Source organism: Mytilus edulis, chromosome 14 (assembly GCF_963676685.1).
Source record: "Mytilus edulis chromosome 14, xbMytEdul2.2, whole genome shotgun sequence".
Taxonomy (NCBI): domain Eukaryota; kingdom Metazoa; phylum Mollusca; class Bivalvia; order Mytilida; family Mytilidae; genus Mytilus; species Mytilus edulis.
In genome coordinates this window covers 71,140,582-71,167,334 of record NC_092357.1, presented here as the reverse complement: position 1 = coordinate 71,167,334, position 26,753 = coordinate 71,140,582, and the positions used below count along the sequence as shown (strand labels likewise).

The 26,753-nt window shown below is 33.9% G+C and overlaps 3 protein-coding genes across 4 annotated transcripts in view; 1 reads left to right on the top strand and 2 right to left on the bottom strand.

The window, feature by feature from the left end:
* LOC139502844 (uncharacterized) overlaps positions 1-26,753 on the bottom strand; it is a 72,833-nt gene that overhangs the window by 17,362 nt on the left and 28,718 nt on the right. The window contains exons 5-6 of the mRNA XM_071292472.1: positions 8,300-8,614; positions 6,127-6,432 (exon numbers count right to left, since the gene is read on the bottom strand). Coding sequence (XP_071148573.1) covers positions 6,127-6,432; positions 8,300-8,614 — 621 coding nt within the window. The remainder of the gene's footprint in view (positions 1-6,126; positions 6,433-8,299; positions 8,615-26,753) is intronic.
* On the top strand, positions 17,272-19,518 carry LOC139502846 (zinc finger protein 83-like). Of its 2 annotated transcripts, XM_071292475.1 has the most exons (3): positions 17,272-17,359; positions 18,190-18,309; positions 18,491-19,518. In XM_071292475.1, the coding sequence occupies exons 2-3, from the start codon at positions 18,193-18,195 to the stop codon at positions 19,244-19,246; spliced, it is 873 nt and encodes a 290-aa protein (XP_071148576.1). In that variant the 5' UTR covers positions 17,272-17,359; positions 18,190-18,192; the 3' UTR covers positions 19,247-19,518. The 2 variants fall into 2 exon arrangements, with proteins under 2 accessions (XP_071148576.1, XP_071148575.1); XM_071292474.1 differs by having other exon boundaries at positions 17,284-18,309.
* On the bottom strand, positions 19,819-25,810 carry LOC139502845 (uncharacterized). Its single transcript, XM_071292473.1, has 4 exons — positions 24,958-25,810; positions 21,762-24,020; positions 20,460-20,591; positions 19,819-20,042 (listed from the first exon to the last, which is right to left on the bottom strand). The coding sequence occupies exons 1-4, from the start codon at positions 25,599-25,601 to the stop codon at positions 19,853-19,855; spliced, it is 3,225 nt and encodes a 1,074-aa protein (XP_071148574.1). The 5' UTR covers positions 25,602-25,810; the 3' UTR covers positions 19,819-19,852.

The window sequence follows — 26,753 nt, the reverse complement described above, 5'->3', positions numbered from 1 at the left end:
GAAAAGATAAACTAGAGGCTCCCAAGAGCCTGTGTCGCTCACCTGTTTTTACTGTTGCTTTAGAATTCATGTAAAATAAGGTGAAAATCATAATTAAAAGTATAAGATACCCTAATCATAAATAATGATTTAGGCCAAGTTTGGGTTTATTTGTCTTGGTAGTTAAATTAAAAGCAGGTCATCCCATTGTAGTCTTACAATAGTTACTGAAGACCCCTTACAATAAATCATTATTCAAACTAGTTTTCAAGTGACCATTTGAAATTGTTTTTTTTACAACTTTCCTTTAGACTTCGATAGTAAACCCTTATGTTCTATTTTTAACCATGGGGCCATGTAGGTTGGATGACAGGGTCATCGGATAAATTTTTCCATCAAAATACTCTATTGAAAATTGTGGCTAACTTTAATTCTTTTTGGCCCAGTAGATTAAGTGGAGAAAATTTTTGTAAAAGATTAATATGTAGATCTTACTTTGCTGAACATAATTGCTGTTTGCAGTTTATCTCTATCTATAAAAATATTTTGAACAGATATATCATGTTAAGGAGGGGTATTTGCAAAAAATACCAGTCGAGAGAATGTGAAATCTCACGAGCTGTAAGGCAAGGGAAATTCATTCTCAAGACTGGTATTTTTCGCAAATACCCCTCAAGAACATGCTATATCTGAATAATTACACCGAATGTTAACGTTGAAAAAGGCATTGATGATCCTGATGGTACAAGCGTCCAGTCGGATAGAGTATTTTTTGGCAAATACCACGGCAGAGGGTAATAAACAGCTGCGCCATGAGCGCACGATACGCCCGACGTCTTATGTGGAAGTTTTATGCAATAATCATAAATAGTTTCTGAGAAAGTTTTAAGCAATAACCATATATTTTTCTTGAGACACAGCGGGACATGTGAAACCCCTAACCCTGTTTTTTTTTTCTTCGAAAAACTAAATATCACTAAAATAAAATTTTGAATCAAAACCAAAAAGTATACAGATCTTTAGATTAATATAACAAAGAAGTGTGTAAAGTTTTAAGGAATAATCATAAATTATTTTTGAGATACGGCGCGACATGTAAAAAAAAACCTCCCCTGTTTAACAAAATACTCAATAACTCCAAAATAAAGTTTTGAATCATCAACAAAAGTATACAGATCTTTAGATTAATATAACAAAGAAGTGTGTAAAGTTTTAAGCAATAATCATAAATTGTTTTTGAGATACGGCACAACATGTAAAAAAAAACCTCCCCCTTTTTTACAAAATACTCAATAACTCAAAAATAAAATTTTGAATCATCACCAAAAAGTATACAGATCTTTAAAGTTTTAAGCAATAATCATAAATCGTTTATGATATATGGTGCGACATGTAAAAAAAACCTCCCCCTTTTTTACAAAATACTCAATAACTCAAAAATAAAATTTTGAATCATCACCAAAAAGTATACAGATATTAAGATTAATATAACTAAGAAGTGTTTAAAGTTTTAAGCCAAAATCAAGAATAGTTTTTGAGATACGGTGCGACATGTGAAAAAAACACACCCCTGTTTTAGTTACAAAGTGCCGTAACTCAAAAAGTTTTAATCTTATTTTCACCAAAAAGTATACAGATCATTTGACCATCATAAGAAACAACTATGTCAAGTTTCATGAAATTTGGATAAGTCGTTCTCAAGTTACGGTGCCACATGTTTACGCCGGACAGACAGACGGACGGACGGACGGACGGACACCGGACATTTGTATACCATAATACGTCCCGTCAAAATTTTGACGGGCGTATAAAAAAGGCATATATCCTTTTTGCAAATACCCTGGCGGCGTTAAAAAATGAACGATATTCATTTGATAACAGAAAATTGGTGAAAAATACACCGGCTATCAACCAATCAAAACCCAGGATTCTAACATAAGGTGTAATTAAAGATAATAACCAAAAACTGCAAAATTTTCTTAGATTTGCCACATCAGGGGCAGCAACCCAACAACAGATTGTATGAATCAACTAAAAAATTCAGGGCAGATAGATCTAAACCTGATAAACATTTGTACCCCCATTTAAGGTTTGCTCTTAATGCTTTAGTATGTTAGTTTGAGAGATATAAGCCAAAAACTGCAATTTACCCCATATGTTCTGATTTTAGTCATGGTGGCCATGTTGGCAGGCGGGGTCATGGGAGACATTTTTGAAACTAGACACCCCAATAATGATTGTGGCCAAGTTTGGTTAAATTTGGCCCAGTAGTTTCAGGAGAACATTTTTGTAAAAGTTAATTGAGAAATGAGAAAAGCTCACTTGGCCAGGTGAGCTAAGAAAAAGCGTCATTGACCCAATTTTTAATTTCTTCCACCTGTATTGATATAATTGATATAATTATTCAGTATCATGACTGTCTTAAAGAAAAAGAAATGTACTGAATGCATTTTAACATTTAAAATCCATGAAATGTTAGGGTTAGGGTTAGGGTTGTCACGGAACAGAAGTTCCTTCATAATATGAATTCCAAATGGAACAATTATTCTGGAATATTATTTCCACAGGAATAAATATTACAGTAGATGTTCCTAACGGAATAAATAGTATAGAATATTTGTTCCATCAGGTTCAGGTATTATGACATTGTTTATAACAAAGTTTCCAGTAGAACTTCTGTTAGGTGGAACAAATATACGTTGACAGGGTAAGGGTTAGGGTTAGGGTTAGGGTTAGGAAAGTTGTACAGCTTTTTAATGTGAGGGACTTTAAATTCAAGTGTACTGTTCCAGTATCTGATGCTCTTGAAATCTTATCCAATAGTGTCAAGGATGCGACAGAGGAAGCAACCAAACAAGCAGTGACCGCTTTTCGACTGTTGATGGCCAGAAAGAAGTTAGAGTATACAACTTAAATCTAAAACTGGTATCCAACATCTTTCAGGGTAGGATACATGTCTGTCCAAGTACTGTTAACCAACTAATTTTCGTCAGCAATTGATTTTTACGTCTTATGCAAGCAGAAAAAACTAGAGGGTCCAAGGACCCTGTGTCGCTCACCTGATATTTTTATTTACAATTGTTGCATGATAAATGCAACTGTTGTACTGTCATTTAGTTTCAGAGATATAATACTAAAAAGTGCATTTGAAACCTATGTTTTATTTCAGCCATGTGGGCAGGCAGGGTCATCATACACAGTGGTCCCTGGATATCCTAGTGGTGATTTAAACCAAGTTTGTTTAAATTCAACAGTTGTTTCAGGGGAGAATTTTTGTAAAATTTATCTGACAAGAAATGCAAAGTAATGAGAAAGTTGTGAAGTAGTTTTGTTGTTGCGCAACCCCCCCCCCCCCCCCCCCCCCACTTTGCCAAAAAAAAGCAAAAAGGTAATAAAAAATTATCATATAAGGGCAATCTATCCTATTCATGATTTCTGCAAAATTCAGTTGATTGTGCAAGGGTTGTATAGCCAGCTGAGGTCGTTAAAAACTCTCTTTCTTTTGTTGTTGCAGATAGATCTTGACCTGATAAGCAATTTTACCACATGTCAGATTTGCTCTAAATGCTTTGGTTTTTGAGTGATAAGCCAAAAACTGCATTTTACCCCTATGTTCTATTTTTAGCAATGGCGGCCATCTTGATTGGTCACCGGACACAATTTTTAAACTAGATACCCCAATGATGATTGTGGCCAAGTTTGGTTTAATTTGGTCCAGTACTACTGTCTGTACAAAAATCTTCTCCTCTGAAACTACTGGACCAGTAGTTTCAGAGGAGAAGATTTTTGTAAAAGATAACTAAGATTTACGAAAAATGGTTAAAAATTGACTATAAAGGGCAATAACTCCTAAAGGGGTCAACAGACCATTTTGGTCATGTTGACTTATTTGTAGATCTTATTTAGCTGAACATTTTTGCTGTTTACAGTTTATCTCTATCTATAATAATATTCAAGATAATAACCAAAAACAGCAAAATTTCCTTAAAATTACCAATTCAGGGGCAGCAACCTATCAACGAATTGTCCGATTCATCTCAAAATTTCAGGGCAGATAGATCTTGACCTGATAAACAATTTTACTACATGTCAGATTTGCACTTAATGCTTCGGTTTTTGAGTGATTAGCCAAAAACTGCATTTTACCCCTATGTTCTATTTTTAGCCATGGCGGCCATCTTGGTTGGTTGGGCGGGTCACCGGACACAATTTTTAAACTAGATACCCCAATGATGATTGTGGCCAAGTTTGGTTTAATTTGGTCCAGTAGTTTCAGAGGAGAAAATTTTTGTAAAAGATAATTAAGATTTACGAAAAATGGTTAAAAATTGACTATAAAGGGCAATAACTTCTAAAGGGGTCAACAGACCATTTTGGTCATGTTGACTTATTTGTAGATCTTACTTTGTTGAACAATTTTGCTGTTCACAGTTTATCTCTATCTATAATAATATTCAAGATAATAACCAAAAACAGCAAAATTTTCTCAAAATTACCAATTCAGGGGCAGCAACCTATCAACGGAATGTCCGATTCATCTGAAAATTTCAGGGCAGATACATCTTAACCTGATAAACAATTTTACCCCATGTCAGATTTGCTCTAAATGCTTTGGTTTTTGAGTAATAAGCCAAAAACTGCATTTTACCCCTATGTTCTATTTTTAGCCATGGCGGCCATCTTGGTTGGTTGGGCGGGTCACCGGACACAGTTTTTAAACTAGATACCCCAATGATGATTGTGGCCAAGTTTGGTTTAATTTGGTCCAGCAGTTTCAGAGGAGAAGATTTTTGTAAAAGTTAACGACGGACGACGACGACGACGACGACGGACGACGGACGACGGACGCCGGACGCCAAGTGATGAGAAAAGCTCACTTGGCCCTTCGGGCCAGGTGAGCTAATAACGTGAATATAGATCGTCGCGAATATGTAAAATTTGGATCTTTCTTCTTTTAACTACATCAAGCAAATTTGAAAATCAGGAAATTAAATCTTCGCGAAATAGGCTAGTAAGGGCTAACCGAGAAATAAAGTTTCCGCGAAAATAAGTTGGTTTACAGTATTCTACCTTCACCATTATCTACCCAACCCAGCCTTTCAACTGTTTCAGGCATATGGTATATTTTTTTTCTGCGGATTATGAATGGCCACAATCAACGAACTGATTATCCTGCCATGACTTTTGTGTGCATACGGACACAAACCCCTCCCCCTCCCCCAATTTGATAAAATTTATCTCCACTTAAGACCAAAAAAAGTTGTGTTCTTAACAGAATGAAAATGCATACACACGTTGCATTTTATATATTTAAATGCATTATTTCTTGTTCAAATAGGTTTATAGGTTTAATATTGAGGTCTTGCTGTCAATTACAACAGATGTAGAGCTCATAAATGGCCATTTGGCAATTTACCTTTTTTTCGAGACGAGGAAAATAATTTCAAAATAAAATGTTTTTCCTACCTGTCATTTTGGGCATGTAATAGGACACACACATATATTTTATCTTGGTCATAGCCTTATTGTAAAATGATATCATCCTGAACATGCATGAAATATTTGCTACTGGATGTAAACATACAACAATCGTATCAATCTTGTAAAAGGATATCATCCTGAACATGCATGAAATATTTGCCAATGAGTGAATAGACGACAATCTTATCAATCTTGGAAAAGGATATAAAAATAATGTTGTTTGTCAATACTTGTCTGGTTATTTTTACTAGTTTATATTGTAGACGAGACTAAAAGATTTTTTTTTTTTTTTTTAAACAGTTCATTGTTTTATCAAATCATATATCATGTCTATTTAGTTCCAATTCTACCATTGGTGACACACAAAGCTTACAGTTTTGGAGACCAAATCCATTTTGATATGTATGTATCTTACACATGAAATTGAGAATGGTAACAGGGAATGTGTCAAAGAGACAACAACGCGGCCAAAAACAGTTAATAGTTTTGACCACTTTACTTGTGATAAAACTTGTGTTGTTAACCAGGTAGAACAAAAAGATTGCCCTTCTGGTGCCCCTCATTAGCCTAATCATTCTCTTCAACGTTAAAGATTATTTTGTTTGAATTATGCATGCAGCTGTGCATTCTATGTTAATTAATAGATAGTTGATAAAATAACTGAACCTGTTTGATTTAATTCATCTTGGTTAACATCAGTTGATTCTAAGACAGAAGCCAGCTCTGCATTAGCTGACACAGGATCCTCCTTAAGAGCCTCCAGAAATAACATATAATCTTGTTTACTTCTGATCTTAGCTATAAGTTTTCTATTCATTTCAGCTGACACTCCACTGGAAGCTATATCTACATGGTCATCTGGTTCTAAAACTCCCTTTGATATTAATGAATCAATGACATTTCTAACATCAGATAAATTCTGAATCAGATTGTAGTAGTTCTTTTGCAACCTGACTGAATGGTTCCCTGTACCTAAATAAAAGAGAAGGAATTAACAGTCATAGTAACTTAAGCTATGACTTTTCATTTGTTTAGTTAAATATTGAGTACAATTATGAGACACTAATATCAATGCAAGAAAAATTATGTTGACGGTGTTTTATAGAGCCTGTAAATATAGCTTATACCACTGCATCAAGTGTGGTTCGTTATTTCTCCAATTAATTGAGACAATTAAATTTTCATCACTTTTTATCAATATTAACAGTGATTTTGTTATTAATAAATTAAACATAACAAAATAAATACTGCAATATAGAATACACTCTTATGGTCCTACATCTCGTCAATACTTGTATTTTAGCATTGCCCAAGGTTGACTTTTTCACGGATTATTTAAAATGTCTTTACATATAATTAAATCTGTTGGATGTGTACTGATTGATATTTTAGTCTGGGAAACAATTTATTCATCTATTTGTAATTGTCTATTAACAAGCATTCAGTAGCTGTGAGTACTCTTCGGTCGGTACTTTGTGTCTTTAGTCTTTTTGTTTTTTGTGCTTTATGTTGATCTGATAATCATGCCCTTGTCAACTGATTTTTAAAGTTTGTTCTTATGGTTTGCTTTTACACCAAATCACAGTTAGTTCCCTTGGGTAAATTTGACCAGTATAATTAAAGCATGTTGTATTATTTAGTGCAAAAGGATATCAAGGTTATGGCAAGAATTCTTACATTTATCAATTAACTTTAATTTGAACAAGATGAACCAACACCTGAAGTGGTTATTGTGCGGTTGGGTAATAGTTGGTGGATACCGAAAGGTATTCACAGTTGTCTTTTAAAAGTAAAATAGAACAATAAAGACAACAACACCCATCAATTACCCCATGGTAAGAGTTTAGTCTGGTTGACATGTTTCGCCAACAAGGGTGGCATCTTCAGGACAATATTACACATGAAATCAAACAGTGAAGTACAAATTTTGCAGTTGTGTGGTTCGCCGAACAATATAGAGGTTGTGAGGACGACGTTATAGATATAAATAGAAAGTGAAAGTAAAATAAGTATATAGTATAGTTAAAAGTGAAAGTTAGTCAATAAAGTTATTAACAATGTGTGAGGAAAAAAGAATTAGACATTTGGAAACAGAAGCAACAACAGAAACATACAGATAAGAAGCAGTCCATCACTGAAGATTAACATACCATACATAAGAACACAAAGTCAAATAATTCGGAATACCAATCATTTTACTTAGTGAAAAAGGAAGGAATTAGAAACAAAATGAACCACTTAAACCACAAAACACAAAACTCTTACCATGCGGTAATTGATGGGTGTTGTTGTCTTTATTGTTTTATTTTATTTATCAATTAAATGTAATTCAGACCAATCTTTCCTTCATTTAGCCATAAATTGTGATTTATGATACAGGAACAAGCCTTCTATTAAAGGGGCGCCAGTGGTACTCATAGTAATATGGGACCCTGTTATTAAGTGGTGGTAGTTGTTTGCTTTCTTCTAATTTGTTTTTCTTTTTTTTTTGGCAGTTACTTTTCCCGTTTGAATTAGGTGTTTGTCTTTAATAACTTTCTACACATTGCTCATTGTTGAAAGCAATAGCTTTCATACCGATAGTTACATGCATCTAGTACATTTGGTATCTGGTAAATAGTTGTTTCATTGGCATTGATATCACATCTTCTGATTTTTATAGATAGTGCTTTTCCTGTTATACTTTATTGTACCTATTGTAATTCCACTATTAAGGATAAAAGCATGCCCAGGACAAATTAGGGGGGGATTGAAATTTCAAATAACTGGTTTTGTCTGATTGGCATTTACCAGACACTGCCTTTCATACAAATAATCAGAATGAAAACTAAATACTCACTACATGATTTAACTTTGGACTGTGAATGAACTTCATGATGGGAAAATTGTTGCCCTTCCATACATTCTATCAGATCTTTAGAACAAGTAGGAGACTCCTTAAGAACCTGTAATAATACACTGTAGGAATCTTCTGGTCTTTGTATTAGAAGGTCTAAGATACATTTGTTGCGGTCAGATGGCTTTGGATGGTGTTCTATTTGTGCTCTATCTTCAATCCTAAGGATACATTTGGAAATCAATAGATCAAGGACGTCCTTATCTAGAATGGTGTCTTGTATTATCTTATCATAGAAATGGTACAATCGGTGGTGAGCTGGAAAAGAAATAAAAATGTGGTTACCAAGGTGATTTAGATATATATATATATATATATATATATATATATATATATATATATATGACAGTTTTGTCCACTATGAAGAATTTGAGAATGGAAACAGGGAATGTGACAAAGAGACAACAACCCAACCAAAGAGCAGAAAACAGCCGAGGCCACCAATGGGTCTTCAACACCTTCATGTTCATGATTTTAAAAGTCTGCCTACCACACAGAGGAATACTACCGAGTTCAAAATCTAGCATGTTAGAATATAAATCTTGAGATAAAACGTTTTTGATTTGCTCATTAATTTGATCACGAGAAGCACAGAATTTGATTGCCTGAACATGATTGTCTTCCCTTGGACACAGTTCAAAATCGGGACCAATAATATTTATCGTGTACATTTTCACAAAATTGTGTTTTAGATGTTTTTTTCACGATCAGGATCGTGACAAAGGGTCAAAATCCTGTAGTACACGCCTAAATCGTGAAAGTTAGCAGGTATGAGTATAATACCATCATAAAATATACGATATAAGACCTTTAATGAACAATAAATTAATTATAATTCTTATATTTGTTCATTTATAACACTTGCATTCAACAAAACCCTGATAAGGGCCCCTTTACTACTTTGCATATACCAAACCTATTGACTTCATTAAAACAGCTTCCTCCACTATACAAGCTATAAATAATGCATGTACACTTTTATTATAAAATAGATGATAAATATTTTGACTAAGCCATAGTGAACAGCTTTTAAAACATCTTGTGTCATTTCACATACAGGACAAAGAAACCAAATTTACGAATACTGACCAACAACAACTCATTCTATTTTCATTTCTTATGTCATGTAGGTAAATGAAGTGCCGGTAAACAAAAAACAGATGGAACATTGTTTTCAATTTTCATTGAAACTTAATTTAATCAATATTATATGAGACAAATGTATTTAGAATTCAACACTGAACATATGGATCACAGCTTTACATCTTTTTTCTGGTTTTCTTTGTACTTCCTGTCATATTTGACCCCATAATTTCAGATTTCCAAAATATAAGCTGTATAATATTGAATACTTCACTGTACTGCTGCCTAGAAATAATAGTTACTCCTAATCAAAGAGCAGATTGCAGCATGCTCTGAGGGATACGATTGCCATTGTTTTCATTGATACATGTATTAATATTATTTTCAAATTTCAACTGCACGTGTAAAATGCTCGTAAAATGTAATTTACGTAATCTGAATAGTTATTCAACTTTAAAAACAGCCAATCATCGATACACGTGTATGAACAATGTACTTATTGAGTTTTGTTTTTGTACTATCAATTCCAAGTTTACTTTCCACAGCAGTCACTGAGAGTGAGAGAACGTATTACACATCGTACCTTATCACCTATTTTCCTACATGAAATCTAGGTTGAACCCCATTCCTAACTCTTTAAATATTTCATTTCCTTTGGGTCAGTGGGCATGACTCCTTTTCGTACACATTCCTCTGTTTAAATTGCGATCGGTTTTAAAATAATACGACGTCTATCGACAGCACTAGTTATTTTTTTCTCGACGTTTCGTCGTTTGAAGCGATAACATAAAAGACTCCATTTTGGCTGAAGGGGTCTTCTAGTTAAACCTTTAGGTTGTGGACTACATTTATTTAAATTTAAATGATGCATATGATATGAAATTATGCAACAACAATAACCCTCGATAGCAGACAGACATAGAAAGGATCTCGTGAGTTTCAAATTAATCAATGGAGTGAGGAATCCAGAGCAACCAATCAATCTAATACCCCTTCATGTCAAGAAAACTATACACATGCGCATAATTATCTAACATGTCTAAATAAACCCTAGACTTATGATTTGTAGCATGGACGTATATTAAATATTATCTAAACGTTACGACCTCCATTTTTTTTATGGAAGTACAATATCAAATATCAGTTTCATAACGGTGACATATCAGAAAACTCCACGTCAGTTCTTATATGACAGAAATAGATTTATTGATTTGAAATCAGAGAACTCTCGCATGTTATCAAAACTGGGGAATTCCCTCTGACGTGTTTTTAAATTTATAAAAACACTAAATATAAATACTCAGCTTAATTCTGATTTTTCATGTTGTTAAAAACACGCATACAAGTCAAAGGAAATATCGAAACATGAAGATTATGAGAATAAAATTGAGAATGGAAATGGGGAATGTGCCAAAGAGACAACAACCCGACCATACAAAAAAAAAACAGCAGAATGTCACCAACAGCTAGGTTTTCAATGTAGCGAGAAATTCCCGCACCCGGAGACGTCCTTCAGAAGAACATTATAGGACAGTTGTTTAATTCAATCGTTTTGTTTTTATACCATTTAAAGCAAGACAATCTCAAGAATCTTAGATGTTCCTTGATGTTTAGAATAAACCGGTTGACGTGAGGGCATGGCCCGGAGTCAATGGTATAAGTCTACAGAGTCTACAGATTGCTTAAAAGCCAAAAACTTTATAAATAGGGAATGCTAAAATAAAAATAAAACAAGAATGTGTCCCCAGTACACGGATGCCCCACTCGCACTATCATTTTCTATGTTCAGTGGACCGTGAAATTGGGGTCAGAACTCTAATTTGACATTAAAATTAGAAAGATCATACCATAAGGAACATATATACTAAGTTTCAGGTTGATTGGACTTCAACTTCATCAAAAACTACCTCGACCAAAAACTTTAACCTGAAACGGGACGAACGAACGGACGAACGGAGGCACAGACCAGAAAACATAATGCCCCTCTACTATCGTAGGTGGGGCATAAAAACATTTTCCAAGTCAAAGTCTACAAAGTTGGCTTTAGTTCCACAACTTCAGACAACAGAGTTAGTGAACCTGCTTGTTTTATCTTTCACAGAATAGAAGAAAAAACTTAAAATACATTACTTGACAAAGCACCACTTAAAGTTAAATGGTGTACAGTGCATATGAAATTTAAATTAAACATGGTTTAAATTGGGTAGAGGAAATCAAGACTCTAGCTGGCTCCAAAGTTGACTCCAAATTATCCAAACTGGTAACAAAACAAAGGCATGATAGAAGCTAGTGTTTTTCTAACTTCTATCATTTGTAGGAGTCAGAGCACTCCTGAAATAAATGTTAAGGTATAACATTTCATATCTAGTAATTACATTCTGCAAAAGATGCCTTTAAAATTCAAATTTCCAGAGAAAAAGGAGAATTTCATTAAAGGAGATGACACGATTTTTTTAATTTTTTTAATTTTTAATAAATCAATAAATATTAGTCTTAAAACATGTTTCGTACAATTTTGCTGGTCAAAACCTGATCAATCAGCATTTTTAGGTCAAAGAATCCAGCGCTTGTCAAAATCAATCATTATTAAGTAGATAACGGTCACGTGATCATGCTTCCGTCACAAGTTCCCATCTGAGATAATGTCTCAAAAATGGGTGTGTCGATCACTTATGCACAATTACGCTATGGACGGTATTGACGGCACTTTGTCCGATTACTGACTAACTAAAGACAATTGACATCATCACTTTGTGTGTGGAAAATAAACAAGAAAAACACATTATAATGCATAGAGTCCAACAATGACGATTTTACAGACCAATCCGATCGGCTTGTTACCATACATATGGATTCCTCTTATGAATAAATTTAATAAAGCGCTTTCTGCATATTAAAAAAAAAAATAAAACTACTTTGAATCATGGTTATTGATGGTTAAATTGTTTGTTTTGTCTCTGTTACGGTAACGTTATAGGTGTGCACCAGAAGCAGAAAAAAAAGATAGTAAAAGCCAGGGTATCCTTTTAAAAAGTAAAATCTCAAAAATACTGAACTCTGAGGAAAATTCAAAAAGGAAAGTCTCTAATCAAATGGTAAAATCAAAAGCTCAAACACATTAAACGAATGGATAACAACTGTCATATTCTCGACTTAGTACAGGCATTTTCTTATGTAGAAAATGGTTGATTGAACCTGGTTTTATAGCTAGCTAAACCTCTCACTTGTATGACAGTTGCATCAAATTCCATTATATTGACAACGATGTGTGAACAAAACAAACAGACACAATAGGTAAAAATGTCAAAAATAGGGGTACAGCTGTCAACATTGTGTAATCATCTTTAATCTGATGTGACACTATAAAAACAAACAAATGTAACAAAGAAGCACAAAAAGACATACATCAAATTTAACATCCTTATTTCGCTTTTTTATTATACGATTTTATTTATCTATGTAAAATCCACCCATAAAGGATGGAAGGTTTTAAGTACTGGTAATTTTCCTTCTTTGTTTGTTCTGGAGAGACTTTTAATAGGTATTTATCATTAACATGTATGCCTATATATTGTTTTTAGTTGGAAACCATACATCACATTATTTATGCATTTGTAAGATTTTATTTGTTTCAATATAGAGTTGGCATTCTAGTTGTTTGAATGAAAAGTTGTCATTCTTTTTGTTTGAATATAAAGTTGGCATTCTATTTGTTTCCATACAGAGTTGGCATTCTATTTGTTTGAATATATAGTTGGCATTCTATTTGTTTCAATATAGAGTTGGCATTCTATTTGTTTCAATATAGAGTTGGCATTCTATTTGTTTGAATATAGAGTTGGCATTCTATTTGTTTGAAAAATAGTTGGCATTCTATGTTTTTGAATATAGATCTAGAGTTGGCATTCTATTTGTTTGAATATGGAGTTGGCATTCTATTTGTTTCCATACAGAGTTGGCATTCTATTTGTTTGAATATATAGTTGGCATTCTATTTGTTTGAATATATAGTTGGCATTCTATTTGTTTGAATATAGAGTTGGCATTCTATTTGTTTGAAAAATAGTTGGCATTCTATGTTTTTGAATATAGATCTAGAGTTGGGATTCTATTTGTTTGAATATGGAGTTGGCATTCTATTTGTTTGAATATATAGTTGGCATTCTATTTGTTTGAATATATAGTTGGCATTCTATTTGTTTGAATATGGAGTTGGCATTCTAGTTGTTTGAATATAGAGTTGGCATTCTATGTGTTTCAATACCACTGGGGTAAAGCTGATGACCGTAACTGCATTCACGGTCATCCCAAGATGTCGGATGAAAAATTAGGTCAGTATTTGTATTGTCTGTTTAAGTGTTTCTATATCATTTTCTTTACAAAGCAAACATTGTTACGATGTAAATGTATAAAAGAATCACACGGAAATAAAAAATTACTACCGAGAAATGTGTATCAAAGAGGAAATTGGAATTGAAAATATCGCTAAGATGACCGTAAATCGTCAGTAAAATATTTTCAAGATGACCGTAACATATAACAAGGATGACTGTAATTGGTAAAAAGATTACCGTAATTTATAAAGGATGACCGTAATATTTAAAGGATGACCTTCGATTCTAAGAATCCGTATTTGTATTACCTTTTTTGTATCAACTAATTAATCGTGTTGTTATAAAACGTATTTATAAGACTGCATTATCCTATAGGTAGAAGAAAATAAGACTTGCTTCAAGTACATGCATGTGTGGTTCACCAACTGTATAAAATCGTATCCGAATGAAAGAAGAATCTTGCTAGCTTTGAACATGAACTATCTTGTAGACAATGTGCTTACTATGTAAACATTTTAACCTGCCTGTAGTATACCCCAATGAAACGGGTGTATATATTTTACACCTGCTTTGTACGAAAGTGTTGTATATATATATTATTGGAGGGCACCTTTTATATTGTACAAGGGGGTTGGAGTGTTCAACCATTTTGCATTTATAAATCTATCCGATGTATGTAGCACTGAAAAAAAAATCATGCAAGTGAAAACGAAATATAAATTTAGAAGAACAAAGTATAGCATTCAAAAGATGTTGCTCAAATTTTAAAGTCAGTAACGATTATGTCCAAGAAGGGTGTACTACGGAATCAAAAATAAATTTTATTAGGTCGTTAGTTTTCTCGTTTGAATTGTTTTACTAAGGGGCCATTTATAGCTGACTACGCGGTATGTTATTTGCTTATTGTTGAAGACCGTCCTTTGACCTATAACTGTTTATTTCTGTGACATTTTGGTCTCCTGTGATGAGTTGTCTTTTGGAGAGTTGTCTCATTGGCAATCATACCACATCTTTTTTTTATATATTTATGAACTATTGCCAAATATTGAAGCAAAACTTAAAAAAAGATAGGGCGATACGAAGACTTCATTTCCGTATTGAAATCCTTATCTAATGGAATATTTACATATTGCTTTTCATTTGTTACTAAATGTCAGAAGGATTTAATCTCAGTCAAATAAACTGAATGCAGAATAAATTTTGCTGTTCCATCGAATCCAGTGTTGTCAAGGCACTGTTTATGTTTTACTAGAACACACCCGTGATATCGCGGGTCCGTGACTGAATTAAAGTATATAACTATGCGCAAGCCTTATTTTAGTATAAGTATTGTCATCTGATAAAGTCATGCCGATTATAAGATACACAGTTTTCTCTGCTTTCAAATCTTTCTGTTTGAACCCGTCGAACTGGAACTTATCAATTATTGGTAATATTAATTATTTGGAAAACAAAAGGTCCTGGAATGGAGTATTTTTTTAATCAACAGCATTGTCCTATATTAGTTATAAATAAAGTTGAATTCTTTGATTCGCTGTTTTACGTCATGCCCGCTAACAAATTGAAAACTGTACGCCTTATTTTTAGTCCAGATTTTAAGTATTCGTAGTGTTATCTTAGAAAGTCTTACTGATTAAAATACTACAATAGGTAACAATTTGGCAATTTAGTAGTGTCAACCCTGTGATTATCATGATTATGACCCGTGTATATAGCATATTAATCCTGAATACACCGTTTGTTGGTGCGCCTGTCAGATGCGGAACGTACAGATAAGGTAATAGGTAACAGGTGAATATACTATTGGTATCGGTATCGGACTCGACCCGGAACTTCTTAATTATTGGCCATATTAATTACGTGGAAAACAAAAGGGCCTGGAGTGGTGTAATTTTTAATCTACACCTTTGTACTATATTAGTTATATATAAAGTTGAATTCTTTGATCCGTCGTTTTTACGTGATGACGGCTGACAAATTGGACCTCGTAATTTTAGTATTATAGATGGCAGATTTCGCTGGATAATCAATCATATTTTTTAATTAATGTGTTTTTTCTTCAGTTTTACGTCTTATCGCTGTCACTTTGAATTATATTCTTCCCTATACAGCTTGGAGTTAAACAAGGAGATAACCTAAGTCCTAACCTGTTTAAGATTTTCATCAATTAACTTCCCAACTATTTGGAAAATCTCTAGACCATGTACATGTTAATAGGCGACCTAACCATTGTTTGGTGTATGCCGATGATATCAGTTTACTTATTACTACAGCTACTGGTCACCAGTCAAAACTTTAAACTATTGGAAAATAATATTGTCGAAATTGATGTCCTACTCTCAACCCAAATAAAGCAATGTTCAGCATACCTGCCAACTTTCACGATTTAGGCGTGTACTACATGATTTTGACCCTTTGTCACGATTGCACGATCGTGTTCCTGAAAAAACCTCTAAAACACGATTTGGTGAAAATCTACACGAAAAATATGATTGTTCCCGATTTTGAACTGTGTCCAATGGAAGAAAATCGTGTTCAGCCAATCAAAATGTATGTTTCTCATGATCAAATTAATCAGCCAATCAAAAACGTTTTCTCTCAAGATTATTTTAACATGCTAGATATTGAACTAATGTGTTGTATTCCTCTGTTTGTTGGTCAGAATAGTAAAATTGTGAACATGGCAAATGATTTTTTCACCTGCAAGGAGGTTCTTACACAGAATAAGAATAAAAGCATGGCTGATTGACAAACTTCAATGATGCAGTACAACCATAAGGATAATAAATAGTATTTTATTCACCAATTTATTACACTTGCTGTAAAATAATTTTATTTATGTATTCAATTAAAATACCAAATCATTTAAAGTATAATGTACTTTTCTTTATTTTTCACATGGACAACACCCCCCACCCCACATCATCATGAGGAATCCCTTAAATGAGGGACTTCCCTTAGTCAAGGGGTCATTTTACTCTTGTAAAAAATAAAATAGAAAAATGTAGATTTATTAACTTAAAAATGGGAAATTCTGACATTTTATTTGGAACAGCTTTTCTAAATGAAGGGTCCAATTATTTTAAATAATAAAGAAGATATAAGGCCAAGAACATATCAAAATTCTTGGACATGTGTTGACCATATCATACCAGATAGATCTATCATAAGATGTATAGTTCTTTGGGAAAAGTTTCTTCAAATAATTTGAACTAGAACACACCCGCGAAATCGCGGGTATATACAGCTTGTGGACTGTTGTATGAAGATTTTTTTTGTAAAAGATAGTATGTATGGGAAATTTCATGAAAGGTATCAACAGCCTTCTTCCTTGTTCAAAAGTCCGATATTTGTTTCCTATCTGTTAAATTCAAATATTTTCGTGTGTCTGGCTTCAGACCACAATTATTCTTCTCCTTTGCTACAATGCTGCTTTTGGTAAAAGTCAAATAAAATTAACAATTTGTACCGTTTCAAACATGAAATAAATCTAACTGCTTATATACACGGTGCATAACCATAACGGCCACTTCTGGCGGAAACGGATACTGGCTGCCAGTAGCAACGGACACTTCACACTTTATTGGTAAGTCAACTTCACGCTCCTCAGAAAAAAGTATATTTATCACGTTTTAGAACAATGTTAGGTATTTATGAATTATAACACGGAACAAAATGATAACTGACAAGATCAAAATCGAAGGATTAGGCTTGTTATTCAGTTGGGGTTCAACAAATTAAAGAATATGAACTCGCATGTTATGCGTTCGAGTGCATAAAGTGATATTTTTTTTGTTTATTTCTAAGCTATTCAGGTTCCATATCCAGTAAGTAAACTTACAGGTTATGGTTTGACATTAAATGTTGTCAAGAGAAAAGAAATTAATCCTTAGGAAACCTTTAAAGCGGAGAAAAACGTAATTTATTGTCGATATGGTTGGAACCGGACCCTTTAGGACGTTTAAGAAACCTGGCACCGGACCCTTTGTGATGCTGATAATATATATTTAGCCATTATCTTAGATACTATACGTACTTTTTATTGAAATTTCAGGCAAATTGTTATCGCCATTGAATATAAATAAATGTATACAACTGTGAAATGTTCTGTTAGATTTAAGTCTATTTTGCAATTGATATTTTACCGAAATATAAAAGTGCAATATCGGTAACTGTAAAAGTGCAATAAGATCTGGGTTTTTTTTAACATGGGATTTGTAGTAGTTTTAATTATATTTTTAAAATTAAGCCTGTTTGATATGGCTCTTTCTAACTATTAAATGCCATGCAAATCCGTATAATTTTCATACCAAGTTGATAATGCTAAATGCTAGATATTGATTGTTTGTACATGTATATGTTGTAAAATATAATAATATGTTACCCAAATATATATATACTAAATGTATTATTTAGGTAATGGCGTATACAGGTCTTCTCATGAGTGAATTCAATGAATCCTTAGGACTAGGATGTGAAGTTTTGTTAGATGATAACTGCACAGCCGATTTGAATAATAACAAAAGTGTTGATCAGGTATATTATTTTTGTTTCAATTATATCTTAATCTATATACAATCAACAAATGAAAAGAAATGACGAAAAGCTGAACGAGAAACTTATTGGAAAATATAAACATGTTCCCTTTTTCATTGCTTTCATTGGTAAACGAAGTTGTGGTTTTGCAATATGTGATTGATGTTGTTTTATGTTTTAGGAGGAAAGTTTTGAAATATCCGACTACGTACCAGTAATATCTACAAATGAGTATATGGATAGCGAGCCTGTTATATCTACAAATGACCAATCCAACATACATGTGGATGTACTCATATCTACTGTTGAACATTCCAACATCGAACCATCACCTTCGACTGAAGCCAAGGAAGTACACTGTGATGTTTGTAATAAAAAATTCTCAACCAAGGCCAACCTTAAAAGACACATTCGGAGACACAATGGTTCCATGTTGGAATGTTCAGAGTGCAGTAAGCAGTTTGATACAAAATATCATTTAGAGAACCACAGAAAACTATCACATACTGCTTTTAATTATAAATGTTACAAGTGTCCGAAAACTTTTAAATCCAGAGTTGGACTTAAGAACCATGAAAACCAGCATATTAACCGCTTTAAATATTTATGTCCCCAATGTGGTAAAGGATTCAACTATACGGCGGATATTGAAGGACACAAATCCATGCATGACGGAACAAAACCACACAGTTGTGATAAGTGTGGGGCAAAGTTTACCAATATTAGAAACAAAAGAAGGCATGTATTCAGCTGCGGTGTAAAAGTTAAGGGATCAAACTGTGATATTTGTAACAAATCATTCAAATGCCCAAGATATTTGGCAGAGCATGCCAAAGGACACGAAAATCCAGAAAGATTCCAATGCTCTACTTGTGGAACATTCTATAAATTTAGAGCCTCTCTGTACAAACATTCCAAGAAAACTGGGCATAATTAATTACGTTTGTGTTTTTGCACAAAGGAATTGTGCACGTCTTTAACGATTTGTTGTTATATTTTTAAAGACTTTTGTTTTATATGAACATACTGTTTGTATCGCCGCCAAATGTTTGTGCTCCTGAATAATCGCTGGTGCATTATATTAAAGTTGTGTTTTTGCATTAAGCGATTTTGTTTTATATGAAAATATTGTTTTTATTGATATATTTTTTGTGTTATTGCATAAAGGGGTTGTGCACGACTTTACATTTTAAAATTGTGTTTCTTTGATTCAGGCTAGGGTTTAGCAATTATTCCGACATTTTTTGTTGCTGTTAAACATTGTTGAAATACATGTTATGTTTTTGTTGAGAATAAAATTATTTGAAAATACAATATATATGTTTTCATTGCCTAATGACATAGCTGCTTTGTCCTTAGTTGAATATTTGGCGTTTCACTCTCGTGTATTTTTTGTTTTGGGTATCACATTTTTCGACTTTTTGCTTTTTATCCTTGATAAGATATAGATGTATATTAAGTGCATTCAAATTGGTATTCTAGAATAAATCTACCAGATAAAAAGAGAAGTAATTGTTGAGTGATACATGTATTTTAATGATCATTATTTCCCGTCTAGATCTTTCATGTCAATTCCAAGTCGGGTGGTTGGAAGGATTTTACTCTCATCGGTCTTGTGATGTTGTCTGATTGGTAGGCATCCTCTTGCAACCTCGCCTGGTTTGGATACATCTGAACGTTTGGTCGTCCTTTGCTTCCTTCGTCTGCGTATAGGTTTATCAAACAAATGATCTCTGGAAAATGAATAGTGAAACAAGTTAACACACATTGATTAAACAATTAGTGTACAAGGTTTGTGAAAATTGGTATTTAATATTTCGATGCCATTTAGTACTTTGTAATATAAAGCGTATAAGGATTATACTCATTATTGAAGGTCATCCTGCGATCCAAGATAATGGTGATTTGCTAGTTTTATCTTATTGACACACAACCGAATCCTTTCTATTTCGTAAGTATGGTCTAAATTGAATTGATGAATGTTTTATGATAACACAAAAATATTTTTTTTTCACAATGATTTAAAAAAAATGCATCTGAAAAAAATAAATAAATGATGAAACTAGATGAATTATTAATACAATTTATCCTGGTTTGGCGACAATTCTATTATTGATTAAAAAAACAAACTATTAGATATAGAGATATACCGTAATGTTATTGATCTCAAGTATAGATCAGAAGAAACATCCTGCATGTTGACATCAACCGGCTGAACAAAATTATCCACTAGTTGTACCTCTGGGTAGACAGCTTTCCTTGTTGTATTTATTCGAAATGACCTACAAAATCAACACAATGTCTAAACTTTCATGTTGTAAGAAATTGTATAGTATATTATGTACTTTAAATTAGCCAAAGCCATTCACTACTGAAAATGAACGACAGTTATATTGCTGTTCTTCATATTGGAAGTTCCAACCATATTTCACTTGCTAATGACTATATTATAACATAAGATTGATTTAACATACACGTAGTTTGAAGAGACAGAGACCACTTAAACAAGTGAGCGCAACGACAAAGATCAATAAAAAAATACGGAAAATAAAAAAAATAAAAGGAAACCAAAGGCCCCTAGAATCCTGATCACCTACCTGAACAAAATATAAACCTATAACCAGAATTGTCTTGTGATGAAAGCCATCTTATATTTGGGACCAAGTAAAAAGAAACCGATCTGAAAGTTTACCACCTGCAAACTACTGCTGCCAATTAGTTTCAGAAAAGAAGAAGAAATTTTAGCCATGTTCTCATAGTATCTTATGCTGAACTAAGTTCAGCAATGGTAGCCATTTTGTTTATATAGATTAGACCGTTGGTTTTCCCGTTTGAATGGTTTTACACTAGTAATTTTGGGGCCCTTTATAGCTTGTTGTTCGGTGTGAGCTAAGGCTCCGTGTTGAAGGCCGTACTTTAACCTATAATGGTTTACTTTTTAAATTGTTATTTGTATGGAGAGTTGTCTCATTGGCACTCACACCACATCTTCCTATATCTATCTTTAATTACAGACAGGGTCATCGGAACAATTCTAAAAGAGGACCTTGTAAGGATCATTTCTGAAAGTTTGGTTCATACGGACTTTGCGGTGTCACACAATATAAATAAGTGTGGTTTTGGCATTGGGTTATATTTAAAACTATTTTCAGATATGGTGGCCATCTTGGAACTCGCAACACATCTGCAATTGTTCTTCATCTTAACATGTTTATTTGCTTCTCAAAAAAAGTATATGCATGCATAAACTTTGCAAAAATACATCGAGAAATGACCCTATACACCAGTTTTCTGTTTTGAAAATACGAGAATGACCTTTATTGTTTTTTATTTTAGTTTTAACAGTCATATAGGTATCTTTGGATTTCTATTTTGTTATGCTTGTTATGGTATTTTATATTGGTATTACGTGGATTCTCTATTAGTCAAGTATAAAACAATTATAATGTTACCTTTCTGATGGGTCACATCGGTAGTGAAAGATTTCGGTTACTGTTGACATCAGTCGAGGAATTGATATAGCTTTTGGACACCCAAGACGAGTTGGTTCCATGTCGCTTAATTCACCAAAGAAGGTTTCATTGACAAGACTAGAAATAGCTCTATGGTTATATGTACCGGACTTGACAATGGAGTACAGTTGTATTGTTGTATCTATACGCTGTGGAAACCCCTCAAACATAACTTTCGGAAATCCTTTAACATACATTCCAAACATAGGGAACTGACCAAAGTCCACACCCTCTAAAAGAAATTCTTTGAGTCTCAATTTTCGACGAATTCTCTCCTTAGATGAAAAGCCAGGGGTATCCTCTGCCTCATACCATTCTCTTACAATTTGACAGAAATCGGCCTCTTTATCAAATGCTAAATTCCTCATTTCAATTTCAACATCGCGTGAAAATGTTCTTTTTGCGAAAGCATTATTTTGTTTATCAATTATATCAACAACAAGACTTTTACTGATAATGTCTCGGTTCTTGTTTGCAACAGCTACCCATGCTTGTTTTCGTATATTCTGTAAGCCATCCTTACAAACTTTTGACCGCAAATTGACCAAAAGGTGGTGTGCATCAATACAGGCGGGTTCAAGTTTTTGCCTGATATCATTAAATTCTGGATAAGAAAACCATTCAGTGCTCCCTATGTCTTCAACATTTTTGTCAAAAGGGCATTTAGCGATCCAATCAATGTACGCAGCTTGGTATGAAATCGTGGAATAAACAAGATTTAAGATGTCTTTTGGTACTCTCTTAGTGTTTTGTGCACTAGAACCCTTTATGCGTCGTGCAGCGAACTCTCTAAGCGTCAGCATACTTCGTACTTTTCTCTCTGATTCAATTTGTTTTCCATCGCCGACTAACTTACTTATTCCATTTACTTTTTCTAAAATTCTCCATGATTTCCTAATCATCAACCCTGCTTTCTTTTGAAGCTGTTCTGTACTCCCGATAATAACATTCAATTCATCGTGCGATAGCTTCTTTAAGATTTGAGTATCTGCTATTGACTTTTTAAGAATCTGTACATCTTTATCCTTCCATTTAGCTTGAACCGAACTCTTCTGATGACTGATCAAAGATTGTAATATGTATTGGTAGTCCGAATCACTTAAAGACGCATTTGACGTTGTTTGGTCAATTTGACGCACTGCTGAAATATTTGCAGAGGAACTTGTATCTAATTCCGACTCTTCAGTCTGGTTGCCAGTACTGTCTAGGGCAGCTATAAAATCTGTTTCCGTTTCATTTTCTATCAGTGCTTCTAGTGCTACTTCAGGTAAGTATGATGTTATATCTGATGTGATAACGTCTTCGTCTGTTTCTACGGGTTGTCGTTGTTTTATCTGCTTGTAACTTATAATACATCTCATGATTTTCGAATAGAGAGAACAGGAAACATAATACCCTCCGTTGTCTTTCTTATCTATTGTCAAATCTTCAAGAGTCTGAGCAATTGGGGTTCGTGTCAACTCGTTAAGAATTACGTCTCTACTGGTTTTTCTTGACTTTTCACTCACGTCTCTCTGTAATTGTAATAATGTAAGCGGCTTGTCACTTGCGTCGCGGCTTGCCAGTTTAATCCACTGGCCATCAAAACAGCTGCAGGCTATATGAATGTCTTTGTCATAACATGCCTGCAACATTGCGTTGTGCATGTTCCGCATTGGCGACGTGGGCAAGCTATACCCTTTCATAGCATAACCAATGGGCAGTGAATGGGGGATTTCCTCATTCCAATTACGGTCTGTATCGCTTAACAACCAGACTAGAACTTCACTAGCTTTCTTCCTACATATCTCGAAGGCTTCGCGTAAAGACGATATTATTTCTGTAAATAATATATCCATGTTATTTAAAGGGATTGAGATTGTCTCGATGTGTATGGGAAACAAATAAGGCGACTCCGGAATAGTTTGTGCAATTTCTGTGCACGTTCCTTTCAACGACGGAACCTCACACAAGAATTCTGTAAAGTTTTCGTTGTAGCTTTTCATTCTTAATTTTATATTCTTGACGTTTTCAGAAATGCGGGTAGGTTTTTTCGGTATTGGAATGCCATACAAGTTTTTTATTTCTGATTCCATTAGGTTCCAGAGATCCTCATCAAATTTGGCTTTAATTACAGTAGTACTTTCCTCTGTCCAGCTCAAATAAAGAAGATCGGGTGTATTCAATGCAGCCATTTCTCCTAGTATTTGTGAAATGTACCTGAAAACCATAAGTGATTCAGTGAAAATTATATAGCATAAAATTGAGAATGGAAATGGGGAATGTGCCAAAGAGACAACAACCCGACCATAGAAAAAAACAACAGCAGAAGGTCACCAACAGGTCTTCAATGTAGCGAGAAATTCCCACACCCGGAGGCGTCCTTCAGCTGGCACCTTAACAAATATATACTAGTACACAAGAAACTAAAATTAAAATAATACAAGACCAACAAAGGCCAGAGGTTCCTGACTTGGGACATGCGCAAAAATGCGGCGGGGTTAAACATGTTTGTGAGATCTCAACCCTCCCCCTATACCTCTAGCCGATGTAGAAAAGCAGTACGAATACGGCATTACATTTGTTTGGTTTCACGTTTCGATAGAAAATGCACTTCTGTAATTAATATTACAAAACTATTTTTTACAAATCACGCAGATTTACAATCACACAAGGGAATTAATTTGGTAAATCATTACAAAATACGACACTAAACAATCGATGCCGTACCCATTTGTAAACCTTATTTTAAATGATACAAACCGAATGGATAAGCACAAAACAAATTTTAAAAAGTGAATTCATAGATGTATCAAAAATTTGGCTATACAGTTTAAGAGAATAAATATATAAAAGTGACGATATATTAAGTGCTCACATATAATGATGAGCATGTTGTGTTCCTCCCTAAATTGTGACATACTTATTATTAGTCATCAAAACGGGTGTCGTTAATGATGCTGGAACATTTTTACCTTTTCGGGCATCCAGATTAATTCCTGGTGTTGCTGTCCATTTGTTAGGAAAAAGGGGGGTTCTTGCATTGTTAAACTGTCGTTATGGGTTTATGTTCTGGAAAAGTGATGGTAAAGGTGACATGATAGTTTGGTAAGACGAGCTAAAAATCTATAATGATTGGTCAAGTATTAATACATACCTTTGTGGAATTTCATAATGAACTGGTGTTTTATAATCTGTAGGACATGGACACTTGAATTCACAGGCAAGTTTTGTCACTTCTGATTTAGTAGAATTAATTTCTATTTGAGAGAGACTTCCGTCTGGCGATACAAGTACTAATGGTTTGTTGTCAGTGTATAAAACATGCGCCCCTTCTTCTACAAACTTTAAATTTGGGTAATAAAATGGCAAAATTTTGCCGACCAAAGTAGCTACTGCATGGATTTCACACTTGGTTCCATGTTCCATTCTTTGTTTAGCTTCGTCTGAGAATTCTTCCTCTATGTTAATTTTCTTTATTACTTTATCAAAATGTTTATTCAAAGCCTTTAAACTATCCAGTCCTATTCCTTCAAATATTTTGCTTCCAGTTACTTTGAACTCTTTTCTTGCCTCGAACCATTGGTCAGACCTTTGCTTTGTGAATCGGATATCCCCTTTATATTGATCAGGTAAGTCATCGGGCTCTTTTAATGATATCCAATTTTTTTGTGTGAAGGAGTCGATGCTATTTCTCTCTACAAACATGTTTTGAGATGACTGTAAACATGCTCCTGTTTTCAATAAGGAATTATTGACGTCCAGCAAACGTTTCACAATAACCTGAATTTGGAATATCATTGCCTGCACACTACTGATGGCATACACGTATCTCGAGGTTCTCCAGTTATCTCCTGCTTCCTTTTGGAACTTCCTCAATGCAAGAGTTTGTTTTTTGAATAAGATCCTTAAATCCTTTATGCGACAAGATACCAATGCTAATATATTGGTAATGTTTGTAATTTGTTTATCGATTGGTAAGTGTTCCCATGACAACCTTATATTTTTTACTAGACCAATTTCATTTTCGATTCGAAACTTCTAATCTTCAAGAGACTCGCACTCTTCATATCCAAATAAGTCTTGGTCTCCGTGTTTCTGATTTAAGCCCGGTGCCAGTTTTTTGCCATCCACACTTAGGACATAGCTATTACATGTTTGCTTTAAATCTATCGCTTGTTGTATAATTCCCGCTGGCAGTTCACTTGGTAAATCAATGTCAACAGGGTTAAAACTACTAACCCGTTGTGCACTTGGGACTGCAAAATTAATGGATGTTTCCTGCGAATCAAAAATACCACTGACGGACGAACCGCTTAATAATTTTCCGGTAGATTTTGTTCCCGACATAAATCTAAGGGCTTTTCCGTGAAATAAGCGGAACAGTACCTTCCAAAATTTCATTGTCTCTAAAGAATAAAACATCTGAGAAGTATTTGGCAGTGAATACCATCTTGCTACTTCCAACAGCAGAAGAAATGCTATATTTTGTAAGGGAAATTTATTTTGATTTATCAGATTTAAGAGTATAACAAAGTCTCCCAGAAGATTCACTTTCTTCAATCTACAAACTACTGCAGGAATAATTTCAATGAGCTGGTTAACAATTTGTTCTGTGGAATTTGGTCCAAATAATTTCTTCTTCCCTTTCTGTCTTATGTTTTTAGTTGGCTTTCGTTTGAAGGGCGCATAACTTAATTTATTTTCATTTGGATCAAATATATTTTTAGGAGTTTCCACCTTTGATTTGCTGATTATTTTTTTAATACTGCCACTATACTTTTTTGGTTTATGTAACCATAATGCAGATTTCCTTTTCCTTTTCCTGAAAGCAAAAACAAAACATCATTAAGGGTCCGGTGCCTGCAATAAAGCTGACATGGGTCCGGTTCCAGTAATTTGATCTAGGTGAAAGGGTCCGTTTCTAATAATTTTGAAAAGGAAGGAGTTTGA